The 26,857-nt window shown below is 41.0% G+C and overlaps 1 protein-coding gene across 20 annotated transcripts in view; it reads right to left on the reverse strand.

The window, feature by feature from the left end:
• The window catches only part of ANO10 (anoctamin 10), a 235,295-nt gene that overhangs the window by 27,293 nt on the left and 181,145 nt on the right, over positions 1 to 26,857 (reverse strand). For 4 of the 20 annotated variants that reach the window (XM_078350607.1, XM_078350600.1, XM_078350606.1 and 1 more), the window contains one exon: positions 21,114 to 21,166. The exons of the other annotated variants lie outside the window; for them this stretch is intronic. In XM_078350607.1, coding sequence (XP_078206733.1) covers positions 21,114 to 21,166 — 53 coding nt within the window. The remainder of the gene's footprint in view (positions 1 to 21,113; positions 21,167 to 26,857) is intronic. 20 annotated transcript variants of the gene reach the window in all.

Consider the following 26,857-nt stretch of genomic DNA (forward strand, 5'->3'; position numbering starts at 1 on the left):
TCCCCCCAGAGACAGGGCCTTGCTCTATCTTGCAAGCTGGAATGCAGGAGCACAATCATAGCTCACTGTAGCCTTAAAACTCCTCTGAGCTGCTCCTTCCTTCACCTCCTGAATAGCTAGGACTATAGGCATGTATCACCATGCCAAGCCATTTTATTGCTGTGTATTTAAGTACTAATTTTCTTCTTCTTCAACGTCTAATCTGCTGCTAATCCCATCCAGTGTATTATTTGTCTCAGGCATTGTAGTTTGTTTTGTTTTAAGATGGAGTTTCACTCTTGTTGCCCGCACTGGAGTGCAATGACATGATCTCAGCTCACTAGAACCTCTGCCTGCCGGGTTCAAGTGATTCTCCTGCCTCAGTCCCACAAGTAGCTGGGATTACAGGGATGTGCCATCATGCCCAGCTAATTTTGTATTTTTAGTAGAGACAGGGTTTCACCATGTTGGCCAGGCTCGTCTTGAACTCTTGACCTCAGGTGATCCACCTGCCTCAGTCTCCCAAAGTGCTGGAATTACAGGTATGAGCCACCCTACCCAGCCCTATAGTTTTTAACCTTTAGAAGTAAGGTGTGCATCCTTTTAAAGTAGTATTTGCATGTCGCCATATAGTTTTTAAACATATGGAATACAGTTTTAATAACTGTATTAATGCCCTTGCTTGCTAATTCTAACAAGTATTTCAGCTTTGGGTCAGTTCTAATTGATCATGATTCTCCTCATCATGAAGATGGGGGCAGGGCGGGGGCATGTATTTATATTCCTGGGCTTTGTTCTAGGATGCAGTTAAGTTAGAAACAGTTCAATCCTCTTGTGTCTTGTTTAACATTTGTTAGGTGGGTTTAGAGCAGATCTCAGTCCAGAACTTATTATTCCTGCTAACAGGGTAAGACCTTCCTGAGTATTTTACTCAACACCTTGTGTATTCCGATTTTTCTAATCAGGGTAGTAGGAGCAGCGCTGTTCCCTCTGAGCCCCAGAGAGTTTCCTCACATGCACATGCTCTGCTGAATGCTAAATGGCACTCTCAGCAGATCTCTGGGGCTATCTCTCCATGCAGCTCTGCTGTCTCTGGTACTCTGTCCTGTGAACTCTGGCTGCTGTGGCCTCCCGAGACTCTGCCTCTCACGGGGGCAAACTGGGGTGACTGTAGAACTCAAATTGCCTCTTTCCTATCTCTATCTCTCAGAGATCACTGTCCTTCACTGCCTGATGTCCACTATTAGAAAAACATTGATTCACATATTTTGTCTGTTTTGGGAGGTTCTTTCTGGCATGAAGGTGTTTGGTGCCTGTTACTCAATCTTGATGGGAAGCAGGAGTTCCTTCATTTACTTTTGATCTTCAAAACTGCACAATATTTAAATACAGGTTTTACAGATTGAGAAACTGGGATTCATGGATATATATTATCTTGGTCAAAGCCATACGGGAAATAAAAAGGCGAGGATTCTGAACTCCACAGTTGTCTCCCATATAATAAGGTATGGAGAGAGCTGTTTAGAACAAATAACAACAAATATGTATATGGCAGCTTAACAACAAGGACACTTAAGATTTGGCTAGTGGCTTTAACTTATAAATAATTTGCTTTCATGTCCAACTTATCTATTGTGGGATTTTGTACGTGACAGATATATAAATACTCCAGATTAATGTAAACTTTTGATAAATTAGTAGGTAACAAAAAGTTTGTCATTAAAACTTTTTTCTTTAAATTATTAAAGTAATATATCTCTTTGTACAAATTCAAGTAATACAGGCATTACAGAGAATAAAGAGTAAATTTCCCTTTCACATTCTAACCTTGGTCTCTTTCCTCCTAGGTAACTTCTGTGAAGAGTTTGGTATTTATTCTTTAGATACTTATTTTATTCATTCACCTGGCAAATATTGACTTGGTACAAATGGGCCAGTAACTGTTTTGAGGGAGCTTGCCTGCTTGTTACAATACTAATTTGATCTTCAATACAGTTGAGTATGGGCTTTGGAATCAAGGCACATACGCTAAATTCTAGCTCTCTTTGAAATTGCATGTCCCTGAGAATTTCCTAATTTCTCTGCCTTAGTCACCTCATCTGTAAAATGGGGATAATAGTATCCATCTCACAGAGCTTTTTGAGAAAGGGTCTCACTCTGCTCCCCAGGCTGGAGTGCAGTGGCTCGATCTTGGCTCACTGCAACCTTCACCTCCTGGGTTCATGTGATCCTCCCACCTCAGTCTCCCAAGTAGCTGAACTACAGGTGTGCGACACCATGCCCAACTAATTTTTGTATTTTTAGTAGAGATGGTGTTTCACCATGCCCAGGCTGGTCTCAAACTTCTGGGTTCAAGTGATCCACTCACCTGGAACTCCAAAAGTGCTGGGATTATAGGCATAAGCCACCATGCCTGGATAGAGAGTTCTTAAAAGGATGAAACTGATTTACATGTGAAACACTTAGAACAGTGTCTGAAGAGTTGTAAATACTTGCTAAATGTTAGCTGTTACTATTATTATATAGCTTTGCCCATTCTGAGTCATTTCTAATGAATCTATTTTGACAATCATCCTTTTAGTTGCCAATAACGCCTTTTTGTTCCCTGATCACTTCTTTTTCCTGTCGGCCTTTCATAATTTATGACTGCAATACTTTTTCAAATCTCTGCAAAGGTTTTTATTAGAATGTTCTCATTTTACTTTGCTGTTTCCTTATGGGTCAGTTTTTCATCATGGTGTCTGTATGTCTGTCTCTACTGATTCTCTTCAAATATCTGATGATCCTTGGTGGTTTCTTCACATTTTATAAAGAAGGACTATATGGTTTCTGGTGGTCTACTTGCATTTGGAAAAGAAGGACCAGGTGATAAAAATGAGGAGCTTCCAGAGGTTTTTTCTGTCTTTGTGCCATCTCTCTCCACCTTGCCCTCCCATCTGAATCAGGGGGCTCTGTGTACATAGATTGCATGTAACAGTGAATGTTTTTATTTAGGGCACATGAGCAAGCAGGAGGCAAATTATCTGCAGACCTCATGAAGAACAACATCAGAAGAGCCCCAAGTGCACAGATGTAGCATCTTTCATCACTGGGTACCATAGCATTTTCTTGCATCCCCTTCTTATGGGTCATGGATGTCCAGAATAACTTGGAGATCCCTCACAGTTCTAAAGCTGCTTCCCTAAGCTCCCACCCCAATTTTCCTCATTTTGAGAAAGTTAATGAATTGTCCAGATGCTGACCTGCTCCTGTTTCATTCCTGGTTGGAATGTCTTCCAACAGAGGGAGTGTTCTCATCTCCCAACAGCTGGCTTTATCTGAAGGGGGTTGCAGCTTCTCTGCTCTAGTTCTCTGTCAACCCTTTCCTGGTCCTCTTTCCATTTTACAAAAAGTTATCAAAATTATTTTTTTGGTTAGCTAATGGCACTCTTTTAGTTTTCAACATTTTTTTCATGTCTTTTCTTTTTGAATTACACTTTAACTTCTGGGGTACATGTGCAGAACACACAGGTTTGTTACACAGGTATACACATGCCATGGTGGTTTGCTGCATCCATCACCCCGTCACCTACATTAGCTATTTCTCCTAATGCTATCCCTCCCCTAGCCACCCACCCCCAGACAGGCCCCAGTGTGTGATGTTCCCCTCCCTGTGTTCTCATTGTTCAACGCCCACTTATGAGTGAGAACATGTGGTGTTTGGTTTTCTGTTCTTGTGTCAGTTTGTTGAGAATGATGGTTTCCGGCTTCATCCATGTCCTTGCAAAGGACATGAACTCATCATTTTTATGGCTGCATAGCATTCCATGGTGTATATGTGTCACATTTTCTTTATCCATTGTATCATTGATGGGCATTTGGGTTGGTTCCAAGTCTTTACTATTGTAAAGAGTGCCACAATAAACATATGTGTGCATGCATCTTTATAACAGAATGATCCAACATTTTTAATCTATTTATGCTTTTCTTATGTTTCCTCTTGTTTAACTATGGTTTTTGAAGAGGCAGAGGCAAGTGGGGTATGCTCAAGTTGGAAGTCCTACTAGATGGTAAAAGTGTTAGGGATATCTGGCCCCACTTTCCCATGTAGTATCCAGTAGGTCACTCCCAGAGATGGAATGCAGAACTAGACAAATCAGCAGGCCATCCACCAATACCGGATGAAAGCCAGCGGGCTACACAGAGAAAGTTGGCTGCCTGGGAAGCTTGGGAAAGTCCTCTGGCTTTCTGGGTCTCATTCCTCAACTGTGAAATACTGTGTCTTCAGAAGATCTTTTCTGATTGGGCATGGTGGCTCATACCTATAATCCCAGCAATTTGGGAAGCTGAGCAGGAGAATCGCTTAGGCCCAGGAATTTGAGACTAGCCTGAGCAACATGGACAAACCCTGTCTCTACAAAACAAAAACAAAAACAAAAACAAAACTAGCCAGGTAATCCCTGTAGTCCCAACTACTTGGGAAGCTGAGGTGGGAGGATCACTTGGGCGTAGGAGGCTAAGGCTTCAGTGAGCAACCCTATTTCAAAATAATAAACAAATAAATAAAATGACCTCTTCTGACAGTGGAATAGCATGGTCATATGTAAGGCTGGGGTATGGGCATAGTGAGATAAGGATGAGGGACTGAGGGATGCTGTAAGCCACAGGTCAAGTAGAAACGTACTTTGTCAAGAAGCAAGCCTACAGTCTGCCTTGTCAAGAACTTTTTTCCCTTCCCTTCAACATCTTTCATGATAGACTGTAGTCTGCCTTTATCTGTTTCCTGGAAGAAAAGTATACATGTGCATGTGTGTCCAATATCAAGTCAGTACTTGGTAGTAGTGCATTTTTAAAAGCTATATGGGGGCACTTTGCTTTTTTCTTTAAAGCATTAATACTCTTGGCCTCTAGCTTTTTGTTTTGTTTGATTTTTAGTTCATGTATCTTTTTTCCTAAGACAGAACGGACATCACATTTATGAAGGACTTGCTAGGGTGATGTATCAGAAACCAGCAGCAAACCCACACTTTCCATCATGTTAACACTCACGATCCAAAGGAGAACACAATTCATTTTAAAAACCAAAATAAAAAACTCAGAAATTCCCTTGTATGGTGAAGTTTTGTTACTAAATCACTCTATGTAAAGATACATTAAATTTTTAAAAAGGGGCAAAAACCCCATGAAAATTTGCTACAGACACTTCAAGAATTGCTTCTTTGTTAATGGGCTTCTATTTATGCTTAGATTCTCTTATTAATTTTGATCTAGTTGCTTACACACATTTTTAATTTATTCAGTCATTTCACAGACCAGTGGTTTCATGGTTCAATTTGTCTCAGGCAAAATGAGCTATTATAAAATATCCCGAAGTATTTTCAAGTTGGAAAAAATAATGAATTAAAATTGGGACAATTCTATATGATTGCTTCTTTTGTTCTAATTATAGAATGAAGCACTTTCCATATTTAAATATATTCTGTGACAGGATAATAGATATAATAAATAAGATAAATATAAATATCTTCCCATATCTGCTAACTTTCCCCTTGCATTCTTTGGAGTGTCTAAAATCCATCACATTTTTAGATCCATGTTCAAGTGATGTTTACTCTGTGGTTAATTAAATGCCAGGCTCAGGTACATGCTATTTTCCTTCCTCTGTATAGTCACTCAAGGGAGTGGGTGCCACCCTCTGCATTTTCCCGATGACGTGGTACATCTCTGAGAGTCCCATGCCCAGGTTATAAGGAGGTGCTTTAGGTACAGTCCGGCTTGGGCACAGAGTCTCTAACACCCACAGTGGGCTCTTCAATCCAGTGGCTAACCTCAGTGACAACAGTTGGTCCCTGGCATGCCTGCTCACTCACTAGCTTTTCTCAAATCAAATGCACAAACACAAACAAAAATTTAATGATCATAAATCTATAAAGTATTACTCTTTCCATTAAAAATCAGAAAATATCTCAAAAAGACTTAAAGTTGGAAAGAATGACATCCTCAGCCCCTACCCATGAGCTCCTTTAAACACAGCTCATTCCATGTCACAGCCTCTCTGGGTCTCATCTTCTACCCTCATCCTCAGACAGGACCACCTGCCTAGATGTGGTATTTATCATTCCCATGTTCTTTTCCCCAAAATGTATTATGCCTAAATGATATATAATATTACTTTGCATATTTTTAAACATTATGTTCATGGCAGAGCTGCCTGCACAAGGCTCCAGGGTGATCTGGCCACAGATATGCTGGAGTGCTGATTCCCATGCCCTTGTGGGTTATCTCCCCAGTAGCACTTGCCCCCATGTGTTGTAGAAATACCATCATCTGGCTATAGGCTGAAGGAATCCTGGTTTTTTCCCAGGTTATCCCTTCCTCTGTGTCCTTGGTCCTGCAAGGTATCACACTGACTCTTTTCAAATGATGCCCTGCCCCACCAGCAACCCTTAGCCAGCCCAAGGTGATCACTCAGGATATGTGACTATATTCCTTCCCTCCAAGCTAATTTTTAAAAACATGCATTAGTGTCCCTATTAAAAACAATTAAACACTGGACCACTGAAGTGGGCTACAAATGCTCTACAACAAATAAACAGATTACCAAGACCTTACCATGGTCTGTTGAGGGTTGCACCTCTGCTTCAGGCAAAATATAAGAACATTTTATCAGGAAGCATCATGCTGTAGCTGGTATTTGTTTCATCTTAAGGCAAAATGACGTTTTCCACCCCATCCCAGAAGCAAACACACTTTGCTCTGCCCTCCCACAGTAGGGCCTCTGAGCCTCAAATGCATCCTTCTCAGTGCTCAAGCCAGCTGTTGGATTTTTCTTCCACTTGCTGTTCTAGCCCCAAACACCAGACCTTGCAAACAGTGAGTGCTCAATGCAGGTAGAATCCTATACAGGGTACAGCCACAGTTCCCAAGCTATGCCCAGAGGTACCCCTGGGAACTGTAGCAAACTCATAGAGGTGCCATAGGTATTTTAAATTTTTGAGAAAAACATAGCAAAACTTGACATTTGTCAGAGAGAAGCAGAATGCATAATTAGCTTTCCTCCTTCTTCCATACTGGAAGCTTTCAGTCTAAACCTAGTGAAGTGAAACTCAATGAGGGAAAATGGTTTGAACAGGAGGAGCAAGAGAAAGATCATCTGGGCACATGGGGAACTTGGGGCTGGGCCCATGTGGGTGCAATAACAAGAGCTCAGGGCAGCAGGAAAGAGCTGGCTACTCCAAATATATGGGAAAGAGAGAGGCAAATGTGGCCTATCACCAAATAGGGCTGGAGAAGGGGAAAGCTGTAGAGTTGATGGATGGGGCAACCCTGTGCCCCAGAAGATGGAAAGAAGCATTTTCCTGTATGTCACACCCTGACCTTATTCCAAATTAAGGCAAATGGAATAGTAATATTTTAGATCAGCCACACTTTATTTTAAATAGGCTTGGTCAGCTTACCTATAAGCTTAACTACAAATATCACCCAATTCCTACTGGAACATGTAATCTTCATTCCAAACGACTGGCTTCTAACAGAATCTTTCAACTTATTAAACATCCAGAGTACCTGTGGCAGACACACCCTAGGGTAAATCCTAGGCCCTGCTCCTCCCACCGCACAATGATTCCCAATACCTTGTATAACACCCTCCCCTGCTGGAGTATAAGCAGGAGCCTGGACTTGCTTCTTATCAGCAGAATGTAGAAAAAGAAATGGACACTCCCACGATAGGTTATGTGATATGACAAGGGTGAAAAGATGTTTTTAGATGTAATTAAGGTCCCTATTCAGCTGACTTTAAGTTAACCAAAAAGGAGATTATCTATAGTGGGCCAGACTTAATAAGTTAGCTGCCATTTAAAAGAGGGCCTTGGCTGTCCCTGAGGTCAGAGACTCTGAGCAGAGAGATTCTTTTTAGGTAGCTTTGTAGAAGTAAGTGCCATGCTGTGACAGGGCCACATGGCAAGAATCTGTGGGTGGCCTCAAGGAGCTAAGAGCATCCTCTGGACAACAATCAGCAAGAAAATGCCAAACACATAGCCTTAAGGCTACGAGGAGATGAATTCTGCTAACACCCTCAGAGAGCTTAAAGCAGAACTTTCTCCAGTTGAGCCTCTGATGAGACCAAAGCCCCAGCTGACATCTTGGATTGCAGCCTGATAAGACCCTGAGCAGGGGACCCAGCTAAGCTGTGTTGGAACTCTGGATTCACAGAAACTGCAAGATAACAATTGTAGACTATTTTAACCATCACATTTGTGGTAATTTGTCACAGAGCAACAGAAATCTAATACAGCAGCCAAGTGTGATGGCTCATCCCTATAATCCCAGCATTTTAGGAGGCTGAGGTGGGAGGATTGCTTGAGCCCAGGAGTTTGAGACCAGCCGAGGCAACATAAAGAGACTCCATCTCTACAAAAATTTTTTAAAAATAGCACATGGTGATATGCACCTGTGGTCCCAGGTAATCAGGAGGCTGAAGTGGGAGGATCACTTGAGCCCAGGAAGTCAAGGCTGCAATAAGCCATGATTGTACCCCTGCACTCCATCCTGGGTGACAGAGTAAGAACTTGTCTCAAAAAAAAAACAGAAACCAAAAAATCCAAAAAAACAAAAAGAAAGGAAAAGAAAAAAACAAAACAAAACTAATATAGTGCCAAGCTAGAAACTCTTTCTGCTACATTCTTGATGTATACATGAAACGTGATGAAAACATGAAATAGTTGAGCAGAAATTAGTTATAAAACTTTACAGTGTTAAGTAAACACAAATTTAGAAAACATTTAATTAAGATCTGCACCATAATTTTCATTGGCAAGTTGATCTAACATGTCCATTTAATCTTAAACAAATCCAAATTCCTGTGTGTTGCCTGCCTCTTCTGGCAAATTATTCCTAGTTCTACAGGATTTTGGTGACTTTTAAGAAATACTACCTTTTGATAAACTCTAAACACCTGAGTCCCGAGCAATACCACCTAGAGGAATTCTGGGGTAAGAGAATGTTACATCTTAATTAGAGGAAGGACCCATGGATTCCTAAAGCAGTCCACAGGGAGGAAGGCAGAAGTGATGTGAGAATGGCCCCTTGGGCCCTAAGTCCCACTGACCATCCATGAACTCACTTGTGTTGTGACTTTGAACACTCAAAGCTTCCTGTTAATTTATGAGAAATTCTCATAAACTTCTGTTAATTTATGAGAAAATTATTCAACTGTAGTATTTTTCTTTACTTTTTTTTTTTTTTGAGACAGGATCTCACTCTATCATCTAGGCTGGAGTGCAGTGGCACAATCTCAGCTCACTGCAGCCATGTTCTCCCAGGCTCAAGAGATCCTCCCACCTTAACTGGGACTATAGGAGTGCATATCATGCCCAACTAATTTTGTATTTTTTGTAGAGATGAGGTCTCACCATATTGCCCAAGCTAGTCTTGAACTCCTGGGCTCTAATGATCCACCCACCTCAGCCTCCCAGTGATACCTGGATAACAGGTATGAGCCACTGCACCCAGCCTGTAGTTTTTTTTCAAATAGCTAGAATTTCAACCTAAAATGTATACTTATCATTGCCTAATTATTGACAAATGAATCTCATATTGCTAGATCTTTGTCTACTCTTTTGCCAAAAGTAATTACCTACTTCTTTGAATCTGAAGAGAAAAACACTTTTCCTTTAATTTACTTCAAGTTGCATAGTAGTTAAGGTGAAATAATTGTTTTAACCACTTCTGAAAGTAAACTGTGAAAAAGAAGGGGAAAAAAATGAAAGAAGTCATCACCCCAGAGCTGGGCCTCATCACCCCAGAGCTGGGCCCTATCACCCCAGAGCTGGGCCCTACCAGTATGAAAGCAGGCTAACCACAGACTGCTATTGTGATGGACATAAACATGTCCACAATTCAGAGTTTTAGACAGGCAGCTCCCAGGGCAGCCGGAAGAATCCCATCTGCATGGCAACAGCTCCCTGCCATCTTCCAGCACCTCAGGAACAGGCCTCCGGGATGATGCCAGGCTCCACTCTTGTGGGGCTGTATCTTGAGCAGACTGCACATCATCCATGCTGAGTCAGAGCCTTCACAACAGTCAGGAGAGACATCAAAAGCACAGGATGTGCAACTATTCTCACTCATCACGTTCAACTCATTTACAAAACATCGGGATATAAATATCATTAAGACATTTTTGGAGATGCATTTCCAAGTGTTGTGAGCCAATACTGAAATAGGGGCTAAAAAGAAGCCATCATCACCTATTTACTGATTCTAATTTTGAAACAACAGTCACATTCTTATTCTGCTAAAGTATAAGCACATGGAGAACTGCCTTCTGTATGCATATTATGACTGACAGAAACACCAGTTATGAATGGCTTCCATGATGAATCACGTGCCACGCAACTCAAGACAAACCATCCAGAACTCACTGTAAAGCCAACTGCTGCTTTCTACCCTAGTTACCCACAGAGCTGTGTTGTTTCCTTTTAGAAAGTTAAAATTAGTTCACAACTCTACAGCAAAAAAGATGACGTGAACACTAAGTTTCATTTACAACATTCCAAATTCCCTCTCCATCTTTGGAAATGGCCATTTTTACACAAGTGTCAGTTGATCACATTACTGTCCTTTGAACACCTGAAGTAGTCACTGAGTTATTTCACCTGCAGTGTGCATGCTGTCTTGCAATGGAGCTACTTTTTTTTTTTTTTTTTTAGAGGGAATCTTGCTCTGTCACTCAGGCTGGAGTGCAGTGGTACAATCTTGGCTCACTGCAAACTCCGCCTCCCAGGTTCATGTGATTGTCCTGCCTCAGCCTCCCAAGTAGCTGGGACTATAGGTATGTGCCACCACGTCCAGCTAATTTTTGTATTTTTAGCAGAGATGGGGTTTCGCCATGTTGTACAGGCTGGTCTTGAATTCCTGACCTCAAGTCAATCTGCCCACCTCAGCCTCCTAAAGTGCTGGGATTACAGGTGTAAGGCACCATGCCCAGCTGTCATGGAGATACTTCAGAGATCACCTGGTCTGCCTTGTCAGTTTAGTGATGAGAACACCAAAGCAAAGTTACCAGACTTGCCCAAGCTTGCATGGCTTTCTGGGCCAGGGTGAAGACTGGAATTCAGACCTCAGATTCATGAACTCCCTGAATGCTGGTTAAACTCCCTTGACCTAAGGAAACAAATTGATCACAGATGCTCTAACCCCAAATATGTTTCTCTCCCTAACCTGTACTTCTCTGACTCCCTGGGACAGGCAAGGCCTATCCTTTAGAATCTTTCCCTAGGATAACAGGGCTGTTTTAAGCAGCAGTGCATGTACCACCTTCTTTGGAAGTATAGATGCAAATATGGGATCACCATGTCGAGGAGAATGATGTCACTTTTTAGTGCACACCTACTACAGGCTGAGTACTAAGAGAACACAGAGAAGAAACATTCTGGTTGTGGCCCAGAGATCACAATGCAGCATGACAAGTGCCCACAAAGGACAGATTCTCCATGGTGATGATCCATAAGGTGAGTCTTTAAAAGGAGGAGAAATTGTCCAGGAAGACAAGTGGGCAACAGGGAACCAGCAGGGTGAAGAGAATGTGCAAAGGCAAAGAACACAGGATGTTCTAGGAACAGGGTACAGTTCCAGTGGCTGGAGCCCAGTGGGGCTTTGCATGGGGATTAAGCTGCAAACACAGCCACGTGGTGGGGCTGGGGTTTCTCTTGAGTAATGTGGAGCTGCTCAAAAATTATGAGCAGAACCACAACATGGAGTCATACTTGTATTTGAGAAAGCAAGCTGTGGCAGCAAAAGGAAAACTGGAGTGGAGAGAAGAGAGATTGGAGGTAGGGAGACCAGTCAGAGGGCTGTGGTAGGAGCCCAGGGAGGAAAGGATGAGAATGCATCAACATACTCCTAAGAGAACCTCATTCAAAAAAATTCTGGTAGTCTAGATATCATGTGAAGTCTTAAGTTAGGTACTTGAATTTTTAACCCTGACAAAGAAAATCTAAAAATACAGCTTCTTACCATAATTAGCAGTTCTTGGTCACAGAGAGTTCTCAAATTATGTAAAAGAAGAATCTCAGTTCTTTTAAAGGTAGATTTATTAAAATATTTATTAATCTTAGAGATTTAAGTTGTATTATTCATCCTTAAAATAATTTCTATAATTTTTAAAGTACCGAATGAAAATAAAAACATAAGTGAAACCAGCAGTATGTACTGTAATTCTGAAAATCGGTTTTTCAACTTAGGGCTTATTCCTACATTTCGTTTCCCGAACTGCTCCTTTCATACTGCCTTACGTTTTACTTACTGACCAGTTTAAAATACACAAAAGGTGCGTAAAGATTGTTAGATGAATGAAGAAGCCAAACCTCCGATCTGAAACCTGGGAGGCCTCAGTGTTCTCTGACTTCACTGAAAAGACTACAGTGGATACCCTGCACTGAGCTCAAGATAGGATCACTCTCCTGCCAGCTTTTTACTTTTACTTTCTGGCTGGTGATTCAAGGATACAAGACCACAGTGTAAAAGTATTTACCTCAGTCACGCGCAGTGGCTCATGTCTGTAATCCCAGCACTTTGGGAGACCAAGGCAGGTGGAGCACTTGAGGTCAGGAGTTCAAGACCAGCCTGGCCAACATGGTGAAATCCTGTCTCTACTAAAAATGCAAAAGATTAGCCCGGGTGTGGTGGCACGCACCGGTAGTCCCAGCTACTTGGGAGGCTGAGGTGGGAGAATAGCTTGAACCTGGGAGGCAGAGGTTGCAGTGGGTCCAGATCATGTCACTGCACTCCAGCCTGGGCAACAGAGACCCTGTCTCAAAAAAAAGTGCTATACTTCTAGGTATTTTCTGACTAGTCACAACATCTGTGCAACTCTAATATTTTCCTGCTTTCAGCGTACCTTAACCATGAACAGTACCCAACTTAATTTAAACACACACATTATCACTACCACTACTACCACACTACCACTACTGCCTAATCAAAACTCCAGCATTCATGGAATAGTAATGAACATGAAGGAGTCTATGAAGCTGTGCCATTAGGAAATAAAAGGAAGTGGCTGGGCACAAGGGCTTAAGCCTGTAATCCCAACACTTTGGGAGGCCGAGGTGGGTGAATCACTTGAGTCCACAAGCTCCAGAACAGCCTGGGCAACATGGTGAAACCCCATCTCTAGAAAATATGGAAAAATCAGGGGCCGGGCGTGGTGGCTCACGCCTGTAATCTCAGCACTCAGGGAGGCTGAGGCGGGTGGATCACGAGGTCAAGAGATCGAGACCATCCTGGTCAACAATGGTGAAACCCCATCTCTACTAAAAATACAAAAAATTAGCTGGACATGGTGGCGCATGCCTGTAATCCCAGCTACTCAGGAGGCTGAGGCGGTAGAACTGCCTGAACCCAGGAGGCGGAGGTTGCGGTGAGCCGAGATTGCGCCATTGCGCTCCAGCCTGGGTAACAAGAGCGAAACTCCATCTCAAAAACAAAAAACAAACAAACAAAATTCAGTTGGGCGTGGTGGTATGCATCTTTGGTCCCAGCTACTTGTGAGGCTGAGGTGGTAGGATCACTTGAGCCTGGGAAGCGGAGGTTGCATTGAGCCAAGACTGCACCACTGTACTCCAGCCTGGGTGACAGAATGAACCTATTTTTCAAAAAAAAGAAAAGAAAAAGAAAGAAGAAACAAAAGGAAGCACTATTCTTATTCCTCTGTAGCCGAGAGTCTATGTCTTTCAGAATCTTGTTTATCCAGATATAAAATGCAGTTGATGTTACTTCTGGTTAATTACTGCAAGGAACCGGAATTTTTATCAGTTACTTTTAATAAACAATAAAAGAACAACTACAACCAATGATAAAATTATAACATTCAAAAGCATATGCATATTCCATGACTAAACTGCAATAATCCCATCTGGGATTAATGTTATGTTAACAAAATATAGAGTAAAGAAAAGCACCAGCCTACCTAAGGGTCTACTCAAGTGTTTTAAGGGGATTTGACTTCTTACAACTTTTTATATTACATTTGAATATTGATCTTTCTTTTTTCAGCATTATTATTCCTGAAGACCCAAACTAAGAAAACTGTAAGGAAGATGTAAGTGATTTGAGTCCTTCATTTGTGTTAAATGAGAAGTTGGGACTGTTTCTTCCCATCAAAATGGGATATCATGCCAATCGCTTTGGAAAAGGAACAATAAAACATATTACATTTCGTGAGATTACCTTTTCTTCCCTTACAAAATCTTCCATATTTAATATAAGATGACAGAAAGGTAAAACAAGAGAACAAGAATTTTGTACAAGTTGTTTAACTGTATTTTACTAAGAAGTTATTGCAATTTTTTTTCCTCTATGTAATTTTATTTTTTATTTTTTAGAGACAGGGCTTCTCTGTGTCACCCAGGCTGGAGTACACTGTGCAATTATAGCTCACTGCACCCTTAAATTCCCGGGTTTAGGAGATCCTCGTGCCTCAGCCTTCCAAGTAGCTGGGACTACAGGTGCGCACTTCCATGCCCAGTTTCTGTGTGATTTTAAATGTCCTATTACTGTCATTTAAAAAGTTTGTATTAAAATATTATAATGGTCTTGCAGGTCCTGTATCTGATTCTGCAAGGCAATACTATTTGAATTCCATTACCTAGATTGCAATGGAATCTTTTATGACTATAATATTAATGAGTTTTCTGTGTTTATATTTTCTTAAAAAATAAGACATTCCAAATCTGCACCATAATAAACTATTTTGATGTGCTCTTAAAATTCATAAGAAGACATGGATATATGTTTTCAACTAGGGTGCAATTTATGTAACTAGCAAGAAGTTAACATTACCAAGTCCATTCCAACTTAGCCTCAGGGTATGTAACTGGACACTCAGAAAATCCATGCTAGCTCAAAGCATTTAATTGCATGAGAAAATATACTTTGAATACAGTACAATATTTATGAATAAGATTTTCGGTAAATGTTTTCAGGTGGAGAATATGATTCTCAGTGGTCTGAAGTGCAACTTTCCTCTGATAATTCCTGAATAAATGACTGCAGTTCTGGTAACATGGCAAGCAGAAGATAGCACCTTCTTCACAGGCTTACCTATAAGAAAAGTTCCACAATAGCAAAACGACAAGATCCTTCAGCAAATCCCTGGTATGTGTATACTTTTTTGTGCATTGAAAACTGAATTATTACCTCCATAATTATGTCTACAGCCTTAGGCATTATGTGTTTTGATTTGCTGGTATTTGTAACATAGTGACACTGGGGAACTGGTCACGGAAAATTGGACATGCACAAATACAGCATGAGTAAAGAAGTTAAGCTAGAATGTATGGGAAGCTACACTAAGAATCAGAGCAAGGCACAACCCATTCTGGTATCATACTTAATGCCCTCTCTATGGTCCATACTTTTCCTGTAAGAGAAACTTGCCTCCACATTTTCTTTGTAGCCCTTCAAAAGCAGATCATCTGATTTTGACAACTCTCTTGCAGCTGAGGGCTAATTACTCCTTGAGAGACATAACATAAATGGGTACTTGATGGAAGCAGATGAAGTGAGATTTAATCCTTTAGAAGCCCAAGAGAATATTAGGAGAGTGGAGCTCAATTCTGAATAGACACTATATTTTTCTTTGGTTCTTTGTCCTTTAATCAAATCAATGGAAATGAAGCTGAAGTGCCTCTCAGAGCAGGGCTGGCAGGAGTCCTTCCACAGGGCTCCTGTGGTGCTGCTTCTCTCTCTGGAGTGATGCCATTGTCATGGTGCTTAGAACAGTGGAAAATTCATACTTCAGCTACAAACAAGCAGATGGTTTCAAGTCCAATGGAGGGTCATTTAAAAATGCCTCAGTCTGTATTTTGGGGCTCAGGAACAACTGCATTTTGGAGCTACTGTTTTGCAGAGAAATTAATTTCAAAGGGATTAGCTGTGTGCTAACCAACCATTTCTTTCTGAGACTGCCACTGTGTTAGGATTTAATTAACTCACAAAGACTTAGCTTTTTTTCTCTCTCTACAGTTAAGCTGTTTGATTTGAGCTCCCTGCATCTGCAGATAGGATAGGGCCTAAGTATCACAAAGGGGAAGTTTTTAAAAAAAACATATGTTTTTTAAAAGTCCAAATAAAAAGGGTATTCTGGACAGTTACAAATGGACATTTGATGGCTCAAATAAGATTCCTGAAACTAGGGAGAGAAAACAACTAGGTCTTCAACCAAAAGTGAAAATCAAACTCTGCCCTCTGCCCTCCCCCCTATGACGATGCTAGCTTGATACCACTTAACCAAGCACACAGGGTTTGACGGGAGTGTGTGGGACACTGAGACAAAGTGATGGCATCAGAGGCAGATCAGGAATGTGGATGCAGTCAATTTTAGGAGAATGTGGAAAAGGAGGGGACTAGAGATAACTGCCAAGAGTTGTGGCTGATCACTGTCCCAGGTGCCCACTCTGAGGGTGGCTGAACACACGGTTGCCTGCGCAGCACTGGGCCAGCTGCTCTGGCTTATTTTCGCACTTTCTCTCCCAAACTTGCAAAGCTGATCCCATTCCAGAGTGTGCCCTGGCACTTCCAAAGCAACTGTTCATCTCTATAGATAGCACTGCCTAAATCTTTGACATCACTTCTCATTCACAGTTATTCTTTTTTGATCAAATGAAAGAAACAAACTCTGTATTCCCTATCTTGTTTGAACAATGGAAAGTATGTGTGCTGTGATCTCAAACAAAATCTCTATTGCAGAGCAATATAAGAGCCTGTACTTGGACATAAAACAATCTCGATGTGGCTTGGCACATTGGCTCATGCCTATAAACCCAGCACTTTGAGAGGCCGAGGCAGCTGGATCACTTGAGGTCAGAATTTCAAAACCAGCCTGGCCAGCATGGTGAAACCCCATCTCTACAAAAATACAAATATTAGCTGGGCATGGTGGCGCACGCCTGTAGTCCCCACTACTCAGGAGGTCGAGACAGGAGAATTACATGAACCCAGGAGGTGGAGGTTGTGGTGAGCCGAGATCACACCACGTGCTCTCCAGCCTAGGTGACAAAGCAAGACTCCAACTCAAAAAAAACCACAAAAGACACAAAACAGTCTCAATGTGGCAGGAGACAGTTCTGCTTCTCAAATCTCTCTCATTCTCCACTCTTTACTTCCTGTTTTTTTCTCACCCTACTTTTTACTTCTCTCTGCCTATGTCTAGGGAAGAGAACACAGGAAAGAAGTGACAGAAGCTCTCTCTTCCCCAGGCTGCATTTACTTCTTGATTCTAGTTCAATTTAAGAGAAACTCCTTGTTTGCCATTGATAGAGTTTGGTTATTTGTGCCCACCCAAATCTTATATTGAATTATAATTCTGGTGGGAAGTGTTTGGATCATGGGATGGATTTCTAATGAATGGTTTAGCACCATCCCTAATGTCCTCCTGACAGTTCATTCTCACAAGATCTGGTTGTTTAAAAGTGTGTAGCACCTCCTTCCCCTCCCCACCCCCAATCCTGCTCTGTCATGTAAGATGCCTGTTCCTGCTTTGCCATCAGCTATGAGTAAAAGCTCCTTCAGGCCTCCCCAAAAGCCGAGCAGATGCCAACACCATGCTTCCTGTACAGCCTGCAGAACCATGAGCCAATTAAACTTCTTTTTTAAAAAATAAATTATCCAGTCACAAATATTTCCTTATAGCAATGTAAGAACAGCCTAACACAGCCATCTAGTATGTCAACATTTAAAAGTGAATTTGTTTACGATCATCAACAGGCAGACCCTTTTCTTCAGTGAATAGTGACAAACTGACTGCAGGGCTGAATCCGAAACAATGGGATCTGGATTAGATCTATTTCACCTTGCCTACTGTTACCAGGAAAGTAGTCTGCAAGTCTCACAGGCCCCCACGAATGAGCTGCACTGGGAGGGCTCTCTAAGATCCATCTCCCCCTGCCTCCCACAAGAGAATGCAGCCTTCATGAGAGAAGTCATACTCCACACATAGCTTCCCTGGCAGGAATTCTGGCTGAGAGCACAGACCACAAGGCCTGAGGCCTCTCCAAGGAAAGGTTTGAGACAAGAGCTTTGAAGACTGGAAGACAGAACCACCAGAATAAAGAAGAAATGCATGAGCGTCTGCAAAAATAAACAGAAGAAAAGGCAGGATAATTGGCTACAAGGAAATGAAGAGAACAAATAGTAACACAAGCACACACAAAAAAGAAGGGAATTCAGATAACATCAGTTCAAAGAATGGCTGCTCTGTGCAGTTAGTCCTTTTCCCTTTCAGCAAAACAGAAAAAAGGAATGAAAATGGGGAGAAAGGAGCAAAGAGAAAAGGAATAGTGACTGACATACAGACAAGATACTATACTTGCAGCTCAATTCTATGTTTAACTAATATTATTATTATTATTAGAAACTCCATGTTCTGATTTATTTCAAATTCACTACTCAGGAAGAGCTGTAGTTTATTTTACTGTCTGGATGCCTCTGCACTTTAAAGAATATTTCTCTAGTGAAAACAAAAAATACAGGGGGAAAAAGTCTACCCATCACTGATAAGAGTAGGAGTGCTCCAGAACCTGAATTGGTTTTCTTTTCTTTTCTTTTTTATATTTTTTTGAGACAGAGTCTTGTTCTGTCACCAGGCGCCAGGCTGGAGTGCAGTGTTGCAATCTCAGCTCACTGTAATCTCCACCTCCTGGGTTCAAGCGATTCTCCTGCCTCAGCCTCCCGAGTAGCTGGGACTACAGGTGCACACCACCACGTCCAGCTAATTTTTGTATTTTTTAGAGGATACGAGGTTTCACCATGTTGGCCAGGATGGTTTCAATCTCTTGACCTCGTGATCCACCTGCCTTGGCCTCCCAAAGTGCTGGGATTACAGGTGTGAGCCACCGCGCCCGGCCCCTGAATTAGTTTTCTAGCTAACAAGTACAAGTGCAAAGTAAAAACTATTTTAGAATTCTACCTTGCTTGATTTGGGGTTATTTTACAGTCTTCGGGAGCTACTCTTGTTACTGATGTCAACCACAGTCAGCTTTTTGGGGGGAAAAAAGAACTGAGCTTTATCAAGGCAAGGTATGTGGTCCTTCTAAAGTGCCCACATATAATTCTTTGGAATGCGTTCTCTTCTCCAGGGATCCCAGAAAGGCACATGACCTGTTTCCATTTCTGCCAGAGTATCTTCTTTTTTTGTCCAAGGACATCATTTGTCCTTATTTAATATATTGGTTTGTGAATTGCACATGAGTCAATAAACTTAGTTTGAATAAGTGGGTATTTATTCAGTCTATTGGGCAGCAGGCCCTGTGCTGGGTGAGGGGACTCAGCAGTGAGTGAGTCATCACCAGGCCCTTGGGGACGTCACAGCTCACAAGAGAGACTGAACCAGAACCAACTATAGTGGGACAAAGGAACAGAAATGGGCACCAGGCTCCCGTCACACAATGGGAGGAAGGCTTTCTCCAGGAGGTGGGGTCTGTGAAGCTGACTGCAGAGCACGGGTATACTGGTAGTCACAGTTACAAAGTCGCAGGGGTGCTTGGGAATCTTGCTACACCCAAAAGGTGGACAGGATTCAGCATTTATTCATGTATTAATCATCTGTAAAGAAGGTTATCGTTTTATCAACTGGAGAGAAATTTACTGTGTGAATAATTACCTGCAAATGGCTAACAGACCCTACTCTGGAGAACTGTTCTGAAGAGACACTGGCACATACAGAAGGTTTAGAACAGTGCCTGGCTCATGTTCTCACACACTGCATGCCAGCTGTTACTACCTCATTGTTATTACAGCCCAGCTGTGTGAGGTCATGAAAATAGGTGGGATTGCCGCAAAGGTAGAATTCTGACTCTCCAGGCAAATCTGATGTTATGGTACCATTTTATCCTAGAATTCCTTGCTGGGTTTACCCAGCAACTGCATGAGGTGGTCCTCCTTCTCCCTCATCATCCTTGTTCCTCCACCACAGTGCTCCATAATGGGTCTTATTCACACTGTCTCATTCCAGCCTCATTCTGACTTTGTCCCATTTGACTGTTGACTCTAACACAGGAAGGTCAAGTCACTCGCTCTGCAGCTACACAGGGTTGAAACCTTTTTTGCAAAAATTGTAACAGTGAGAAAGTCATGACAGTGAAAGGAATCTGAGGTAACCAACTCCATTTTGCTTCCAACCTCTAAGCTAGCTGACCTTGCTCATTCCTAGGCATAGGCCAAACTTAACTTTGGGAGAAACTTACTTTATAGTTTACTTTGAAACAAAGATGATAACAGTTGCTTCCTGAAACAAACTCCCTTCTTGCCTAGGAGCCAGACCACCTTCATAAAACTAACAAATTAGCCACAGACTTGCAACTTCCCCAATTACTCCTGCAGATGACATGTAGAATCTAAGACTGGTCTTTTAGTGTCTTTTCTGGTTTTTGCATTTCTGAGGATTGATGGCTCCACCAGATTCACCAACCAGTCCTGTGGCCCTCACCCAGGAACTGACTCAGCTGAAGAAGACAGCTTTGACTAGCTGTGATTTTATCTCTGATCCAATCAATCAGCACTCCCCACTTCCTGGTTCCCCACCTGCCAAACTATCCTTGGAAAACTCTAGTCTGAATTTTGGGGGAGACTGATTTGAACAAAAATAAAACTGCTCTCATGTTCAGCCTGCTCTGTATGAATTAACTCAGTTCTCTATTTCAAGTCCCTGTTTTGATCAATTGACTCTACCTGGGCAGTGGGTGAAATGAAAACCCTTTGGGTGGTTACAGGGCTGGAAGACAAACCTTCCAACACAAGAAGAAAGGGAGAGGCAGGTTCAGACAGGCCACCCCAATGATAGATGTATCAAAATCTTTGGTACTTTTTACTGGGCCTAGACCTGACTTGGGGCCCTAGGAAGTGAACCATCCCTTCCCAAGGACTATGGGTCTGGCAACTGCTGGCTATTGGCTTTGTTAGAGGCTAAATTCTTTATTTGGATTCAATAATTTCATTCTGAACTAGATGTTGGCGATTAATATGCAATTACCTGTTCAACAGTCAAATACTTTAGCACCTTAATTCTAGGCTGTGAAATTTTACAGTTTTCATTAAAAATGCTTATATATTTACTGTACTTTTTTTTTTTTTTTTTAATGGAAATGAGGTCTTACCATGTTGCCCAAGCTGGTCTCAAGTCATCCGTCTGCCTTGGTCTCCTAAAGTGCTAGGATTACAGATGTGAGTCACTGCACCTGGCCTGTATTTACCTTAACTTGAAAGCACAAATGCGGGTGGGGTGGGGGGGGGGGCGGGGAAGAAGTTCAGAAGTTCTTTTTTTTTTTTTTTGCCAATCAGTTTGAGCTTGAGGTTGCTCAGGTTAGCCTTGAACTGATGACCTCGCCTTTGCGAGCGACATGACCTCTGGCGGGAGCCACTTTGGACCCCCAAAAGTTCTTAGGAAATGTTGAAAAAAAACTATTAAATTAGGTTAATGCTTAACCTAATTTAACAGTGAATACTTAAATATAAACCAAAAATAAAATCCTAAGCCCCCCAACTAACAGAATGGACCCCCTCCCCTGGGCCAAGGGGACCTCAGAGAAACCTGGAAAGCTGAATTCTCAGCCATGACAGGGAGGTCTGACGGGCCTCATTATACATCCTCCTTGGAGTTTAGGTATAAATGACCACCAGCATTAACATTAAAACTGAAATCATTAGACTGTCAAAACAGACTCTTTGTGGCAATAAGACATCAAATTGCAACCTGACTATGGAACAGCACCATATGACAAATAGCAGAGCCCAAAGGAAATCAAATATTTTACCCCACAATGTATTTCTTTGACATTTTGAAATGGTTCTGCAAAGCTAACTTTTGTGGAGAAAATCTGCATCTGTAGAGAATACCCATTAATAAGGCCATTCCTTTCCTGGATCTTGAAGAGATGAACCAAGAGTCTATGACACCTCTTCAGGTCTGAAGAGACATTTACCGTCTATTTCCTCTGAAGGCTGCTACCATCTATCCAGCAAGAACCTTGGCTTCCATAACCCCCCTTAACTCAGGCATTTCCTTCTACTGCCTCCAGGTCTTTAGACAAAGCTTGACTCTTTCAACCAATTGCCAATCTGAATCCACCTATGACCTGTAAGCCCAGCCCTCTCCTGCCCCCACATCTTTTCACATCACACAAATGTATACCTCGCATGTATTGATTTATGTCTTTATCTGTAACTTTTGTCTCCCTAAAAATGTATAATAAAGCCAAACTGTAATATGACTGTCTTGGGCACTTTCTAAGGACCTCAAGACTGTTCCCTGGAGCCAACTCATATTGGCTTAGAATAAACCTCTTTAAATATCTTACAGAGTTTTGTTTTTTCCATTAACATAATTTAATTTAAATACACTTAACTCTAAAAAACAAAGACAACATTTGATAAGGCCTGGCCCAGTTGGCCTGTCTAGTTAAGGGTCCTACACTTAATTTGAGGTCCCTGAGGGTTACAATTAGTAGGGTCTTCTTAAAGTCCTTTCTCTTGTTCATTTAACTTATTCCTGAGGCTGTTTTCTTTCTCAAAGGTTCTAGGCAGCCAGCCCTGCTCCCTGGCTTCTGTGTGTGCTCTGGGTTCCCAGGAGGGCTGGCTGCCCAGAAGCAGGTTAAGTGGATGTTGTCCTTGTGCTCCAGGCCATGTTGTTATCAAATGGTTCCTGCATTAGAATCCTTTCTATTTTTAATTGGATCTTAAAATGACTGAGAGATGAATAAATCAATTTGAAGAGAATAAAAGGGCATCACTAGGATATTTACTGTCTAAAATTCTTTGTAAAGGTTTCAGCCAAATGAAGCCTAATCATTTGAAAATGTCCTTTGCAAAGTAAACTATTTTATTTTCCTCAGTTTGCCTCTCACTTTCAAGTATGTCTAATTTGTCTATATATTTAGAAGCACCACATAGCTTCCTATTTGATACTGAAAAAGATCTGTTATCAGTACATTTCCTTCCCACATTTATTTCAGCAATCTACCACCACTCCTCCTGTCACAAGCTGAGAGGAATAACTGAATTCACAGAGCATGTCTTCAAATGGACTCCAAAAACCCTGTATTAGAATCACTTGATGTGCTGGTTTAAAAGAGATTTCTTGGGCCTTCTCACAGACTGGGGAATCTAGTCTTTCATTTTATGAAACAAAAAACTGAGGTGCAAAGAGGCCACCTGACTTGTCCATAGGTGGTACAAGGTAGCCCCAAACTTGCCTGTTCTTAGGACTCACTTGGTCATACTTCAGAATCTATCTTTGCTGGGGGCAGAGGGAAGTTGATAAAAGTTTGGTGGAAACACAGGAGTGTTTTTAAAAAAATGTGGGTCCCTGGGCCCCATCTTTGATTTAGGGAATAAGAACCTTCCGGCATAGGGTTTAAGAACATGTGTTTTTCACAAGGTTTACATGTAAAATGAACAACCCCACTTAAGAACTGTTGACTTAAATTTCTCAATTGTATTTTGCCTATAAAAATGAGACAAGTTGAAAAATAGTAGTTCAGATATAAATTAAACAATAATTATCCATAAGTAATAATTTTTACTGATAAGCATACTATCATTTTCTGGTCACTTAACAGTGAGACTTCAGGGACAGGCCAGGTAGTAATGAGATTTATTCCTATGTTTTCAATAACTCAATTTCTGATCTGGGCCCACAAACTGACCGGGGTACCTGACAGAAGCTCATGGGAGGAACCCAGTGAGTTGAGGCTACACATAGTTACAAAGCAAATAGTTAAATGTCAGGTTAAAGAAAAATGAGAACATATTCTATATCCTAGAAATGCCACTAATTCAGCAAGTAAACTGATGTCATGGCCAGTTAAATTTTGGAGTTTCTCAAAAGCTCAAAGTAGGTGACCTTTTGTACCTTCTAGGACCTCCTGGGCAATGAGACTAAACAGGAAATGTGATGAAAATGTTTGTCTCTCCTGGATAGCAGCAAAAAATTGGGTGGCCCATGTAGCAGCGTAAACCACGTAGCAAAGCCTCGGGTCAGTGAAAGAGACTGAGACGCGATTGCTCCATACAATATCTTCTCCTCAACTTTTGCCCTGAAACAATTTTTTTTTTTCTTTTTGGAGACAGAGTTTCCAAAAGTCACACTCTGTCACCAAAAAAAAAAAGGCTGGAGTACAGTGGCACAATCTCGGTTCACTGCAACCTCTGCCTCCCAGATTAAATGATTCTCATGCCTCAGCCTCCCAGGTAGCTGGGATTACAGGCGTGTGCCACCACACCCAGCTAATTTTGGTATTTTTAGTGGAGACAAAGTTTCACCATGTTGGCCGGGCTGTTCTCAAACTCCTGACCTCAAGTGATCCACCCGCCTGGGCCTCCCAAACTGCTGGGATTACAGGTGTAAGCCACCGGACCCAGCCAACACTGAACCTTTTATTCTCAGATTGATAATTAAAAGAAAAAAATGTAGTGGAGACAGGGAGGGAGAACACTTCTTCTGGGTTTGCAAGGCCCTAAGAGAGCCTGACAACACTCATCATTGCTGTCTGCCCACTTGATGGATCAGAGACATGCTCATGGACAAATTTAAAAATCATCTTCAGGGCAAGCTACAAACGGCCTTTTAGAAAGCATTCAATAAGTATACTGAATGTCTAATGTCCTGTTAGACATCTGTCCCTCCAAAATCACCTTTTCTTACAAGGTGATGTTAACCAGAGAATCACATCTATGTCCTCAGGGGAAGAAAAAAACCTCAAGGAGACATAAAATCTTTCAAATTTTTTCTTCTTTTTAAGTAATACAGGTTGAGCATCCCTTATTTAAAAATCTGAAATACTCCAAAATCCAAAAACTTTTTGAGCACTAAAATTCAAAACTTTTGAGTGGGAAAAAAAAAGATAATTGGAGCATTTAAAAAAGACAGATCTTTTTTAAAAAAGCAGGTTCATGGAATTTTATTGCATACTATACAATAATTTATTTAACCAGTCTCCTACTGAGAAATTTAGCTATCTCCAGATTTTTGCTAATAAAAATGTTTCAATGACTAAATTTTGGTACACTTTTCAGATATAATCATTACCCTAGTAAGATTTGTTTTGTGTTGCAGAGTAATTGAAATTAAATTCAACTGCAGTTCCAGAAAGGTTGAACCAATTTACACTTCTGTCAGTTATATATAAAAGAATGTCCGTTTCCCAAATCCAGTGAGGACAGGCTATCCTGACATAATACAATAGAACATGTGAAATGTGGTATTTCACTGGTGTTTAAATTTATATTTCTTTAATTTTGAATGAGGCTGAGCATCTCTTCATATGTTATCTTTTCACTACTGGACTGTCGTTTTTTATAGATTTGTAGAAGCTTTTTTTAAATTAAAGATACTTTTGTTATATATGCAAATATTTTTTGAGTTTGCCCAATTTATCTTTTGAATCGGCTTATTTTCTGTCATACAGAAGTTTTCATCTTTCATGTATTTTACTTTATCATTATTTTACTTTATGATTTTTTGGGTTTTGTGTCTTGATTGGGTAGGCTTTTCCCACTGAAAGATATACAGGCTTTTAATAGACTTCTTACAGTTTATACTTTTTACATTTAAATCTCTCAGCCTTGAATTTGGTGTTGGTGGGGAGGTTCATAAGGAATGACTTAAAATAAAGTTTAATAATTTTCCCAAACAGCTGTTTGTCATCAAGCCATGTAACAAATCTTTTTCCACTGACATATCACTTTTACCATAAACGAAATCCCTAGTTTTATTGAGGCCCATTTATGAACTCAATGCTCTCTATTCCCCTGATTTTTCCATTTTTTCCCTAATTCAAAATATATTTAATTATAATTATTGTACAATTTAGAATACATTTTAATATCTGACAGAGTAAGAGTCTCCATTTTTCTTCTTTATCAGAATTTTCCTTGCTATTCTCAGATGTTTATTTTTATATATTTGAATTGGTGTTATATATTTACACAATTGAATCTTTTGATCCCAGTAAAATTTAAAATAATTTGCCCTATTAGTTATCTATATTGCTTCCATAAATTACCACCTAAAGTGTTTACATTTTGATTTCTTCCACAAATGTGAACTTTTCATCAAAAATATTTTCTGATTATTTCTTGTGAAAAGAAACACAATTTTAGATAAACTTCATAACCTGCTTTCTTACCAAATTTTCCTATTGTTTTTAATAATTTATAAATTTTTTAGATATATAATCCTCTATTTGTCTTTTTTTTTGTTGTTTTAAAGACAGGGTCTCACTCTGTCACCCAGGCTGGAGTGCAGTAGTGTGATCCTGGCTCATTATAGCTTCAACCTCCTAGGCTCAAGCAATTCTCCCAAGCCTCCCAAGTAGCTGTTACTACAGGCATGCACCATCACACTCAGCTAATTTTTGTATTTTTTATAGAGATGGGGTTCACCATGTTTCCCAGGCTGGCTTAAACTCCTGGGCTCAAGAAATCCACCTACCTCAGCCTCCCAAACTGCTGGGAATACAGGTGTGAGCCACTGTGCCCAACCTAATCCTTTACATTTCAAGTAATGATAAGCTTGCCTCATGTACTTGAACTTACCTCTTCCTCTTATACAACTGCACTGGTTAGTACCTCCAGAACAATGCTAGCTGTCAGTGGTGATGATGAGTTTCCTGCCATTGCTGGGAATGCTCTGAAGTTTCATTATTGAGCTTGATGCTCAGTTCCAGTTTACCATAAAAACACACTGGCTAGCCCACATGCCAAAAGTGAACTTGCCCAACCTCTTGGAACACAGGTAACTTGGTCTTGTCACCTATGTGGCAAACATGAACACAGCTATGGCTAGTGGGCCCAAGTTATTTCTCTTTTCCATATTCTAATCATAAGTCCTCTTCTGGAGTCA

Source organism: Callithrix jacchus, chromosome 15 (assembly GCF_049354715.1).
Source record: "Callithrix jacchus isolate 240 chromosome 15, calJac240_pri, whole genome shotgun sequence".
Classification (NCBI taxonomy): domain Eukaryota; kingdom Metazoa; phylum Chordata; class Mammalia; order Primates; family Cebidae; genus Callithrix; species Callithrix jacchus.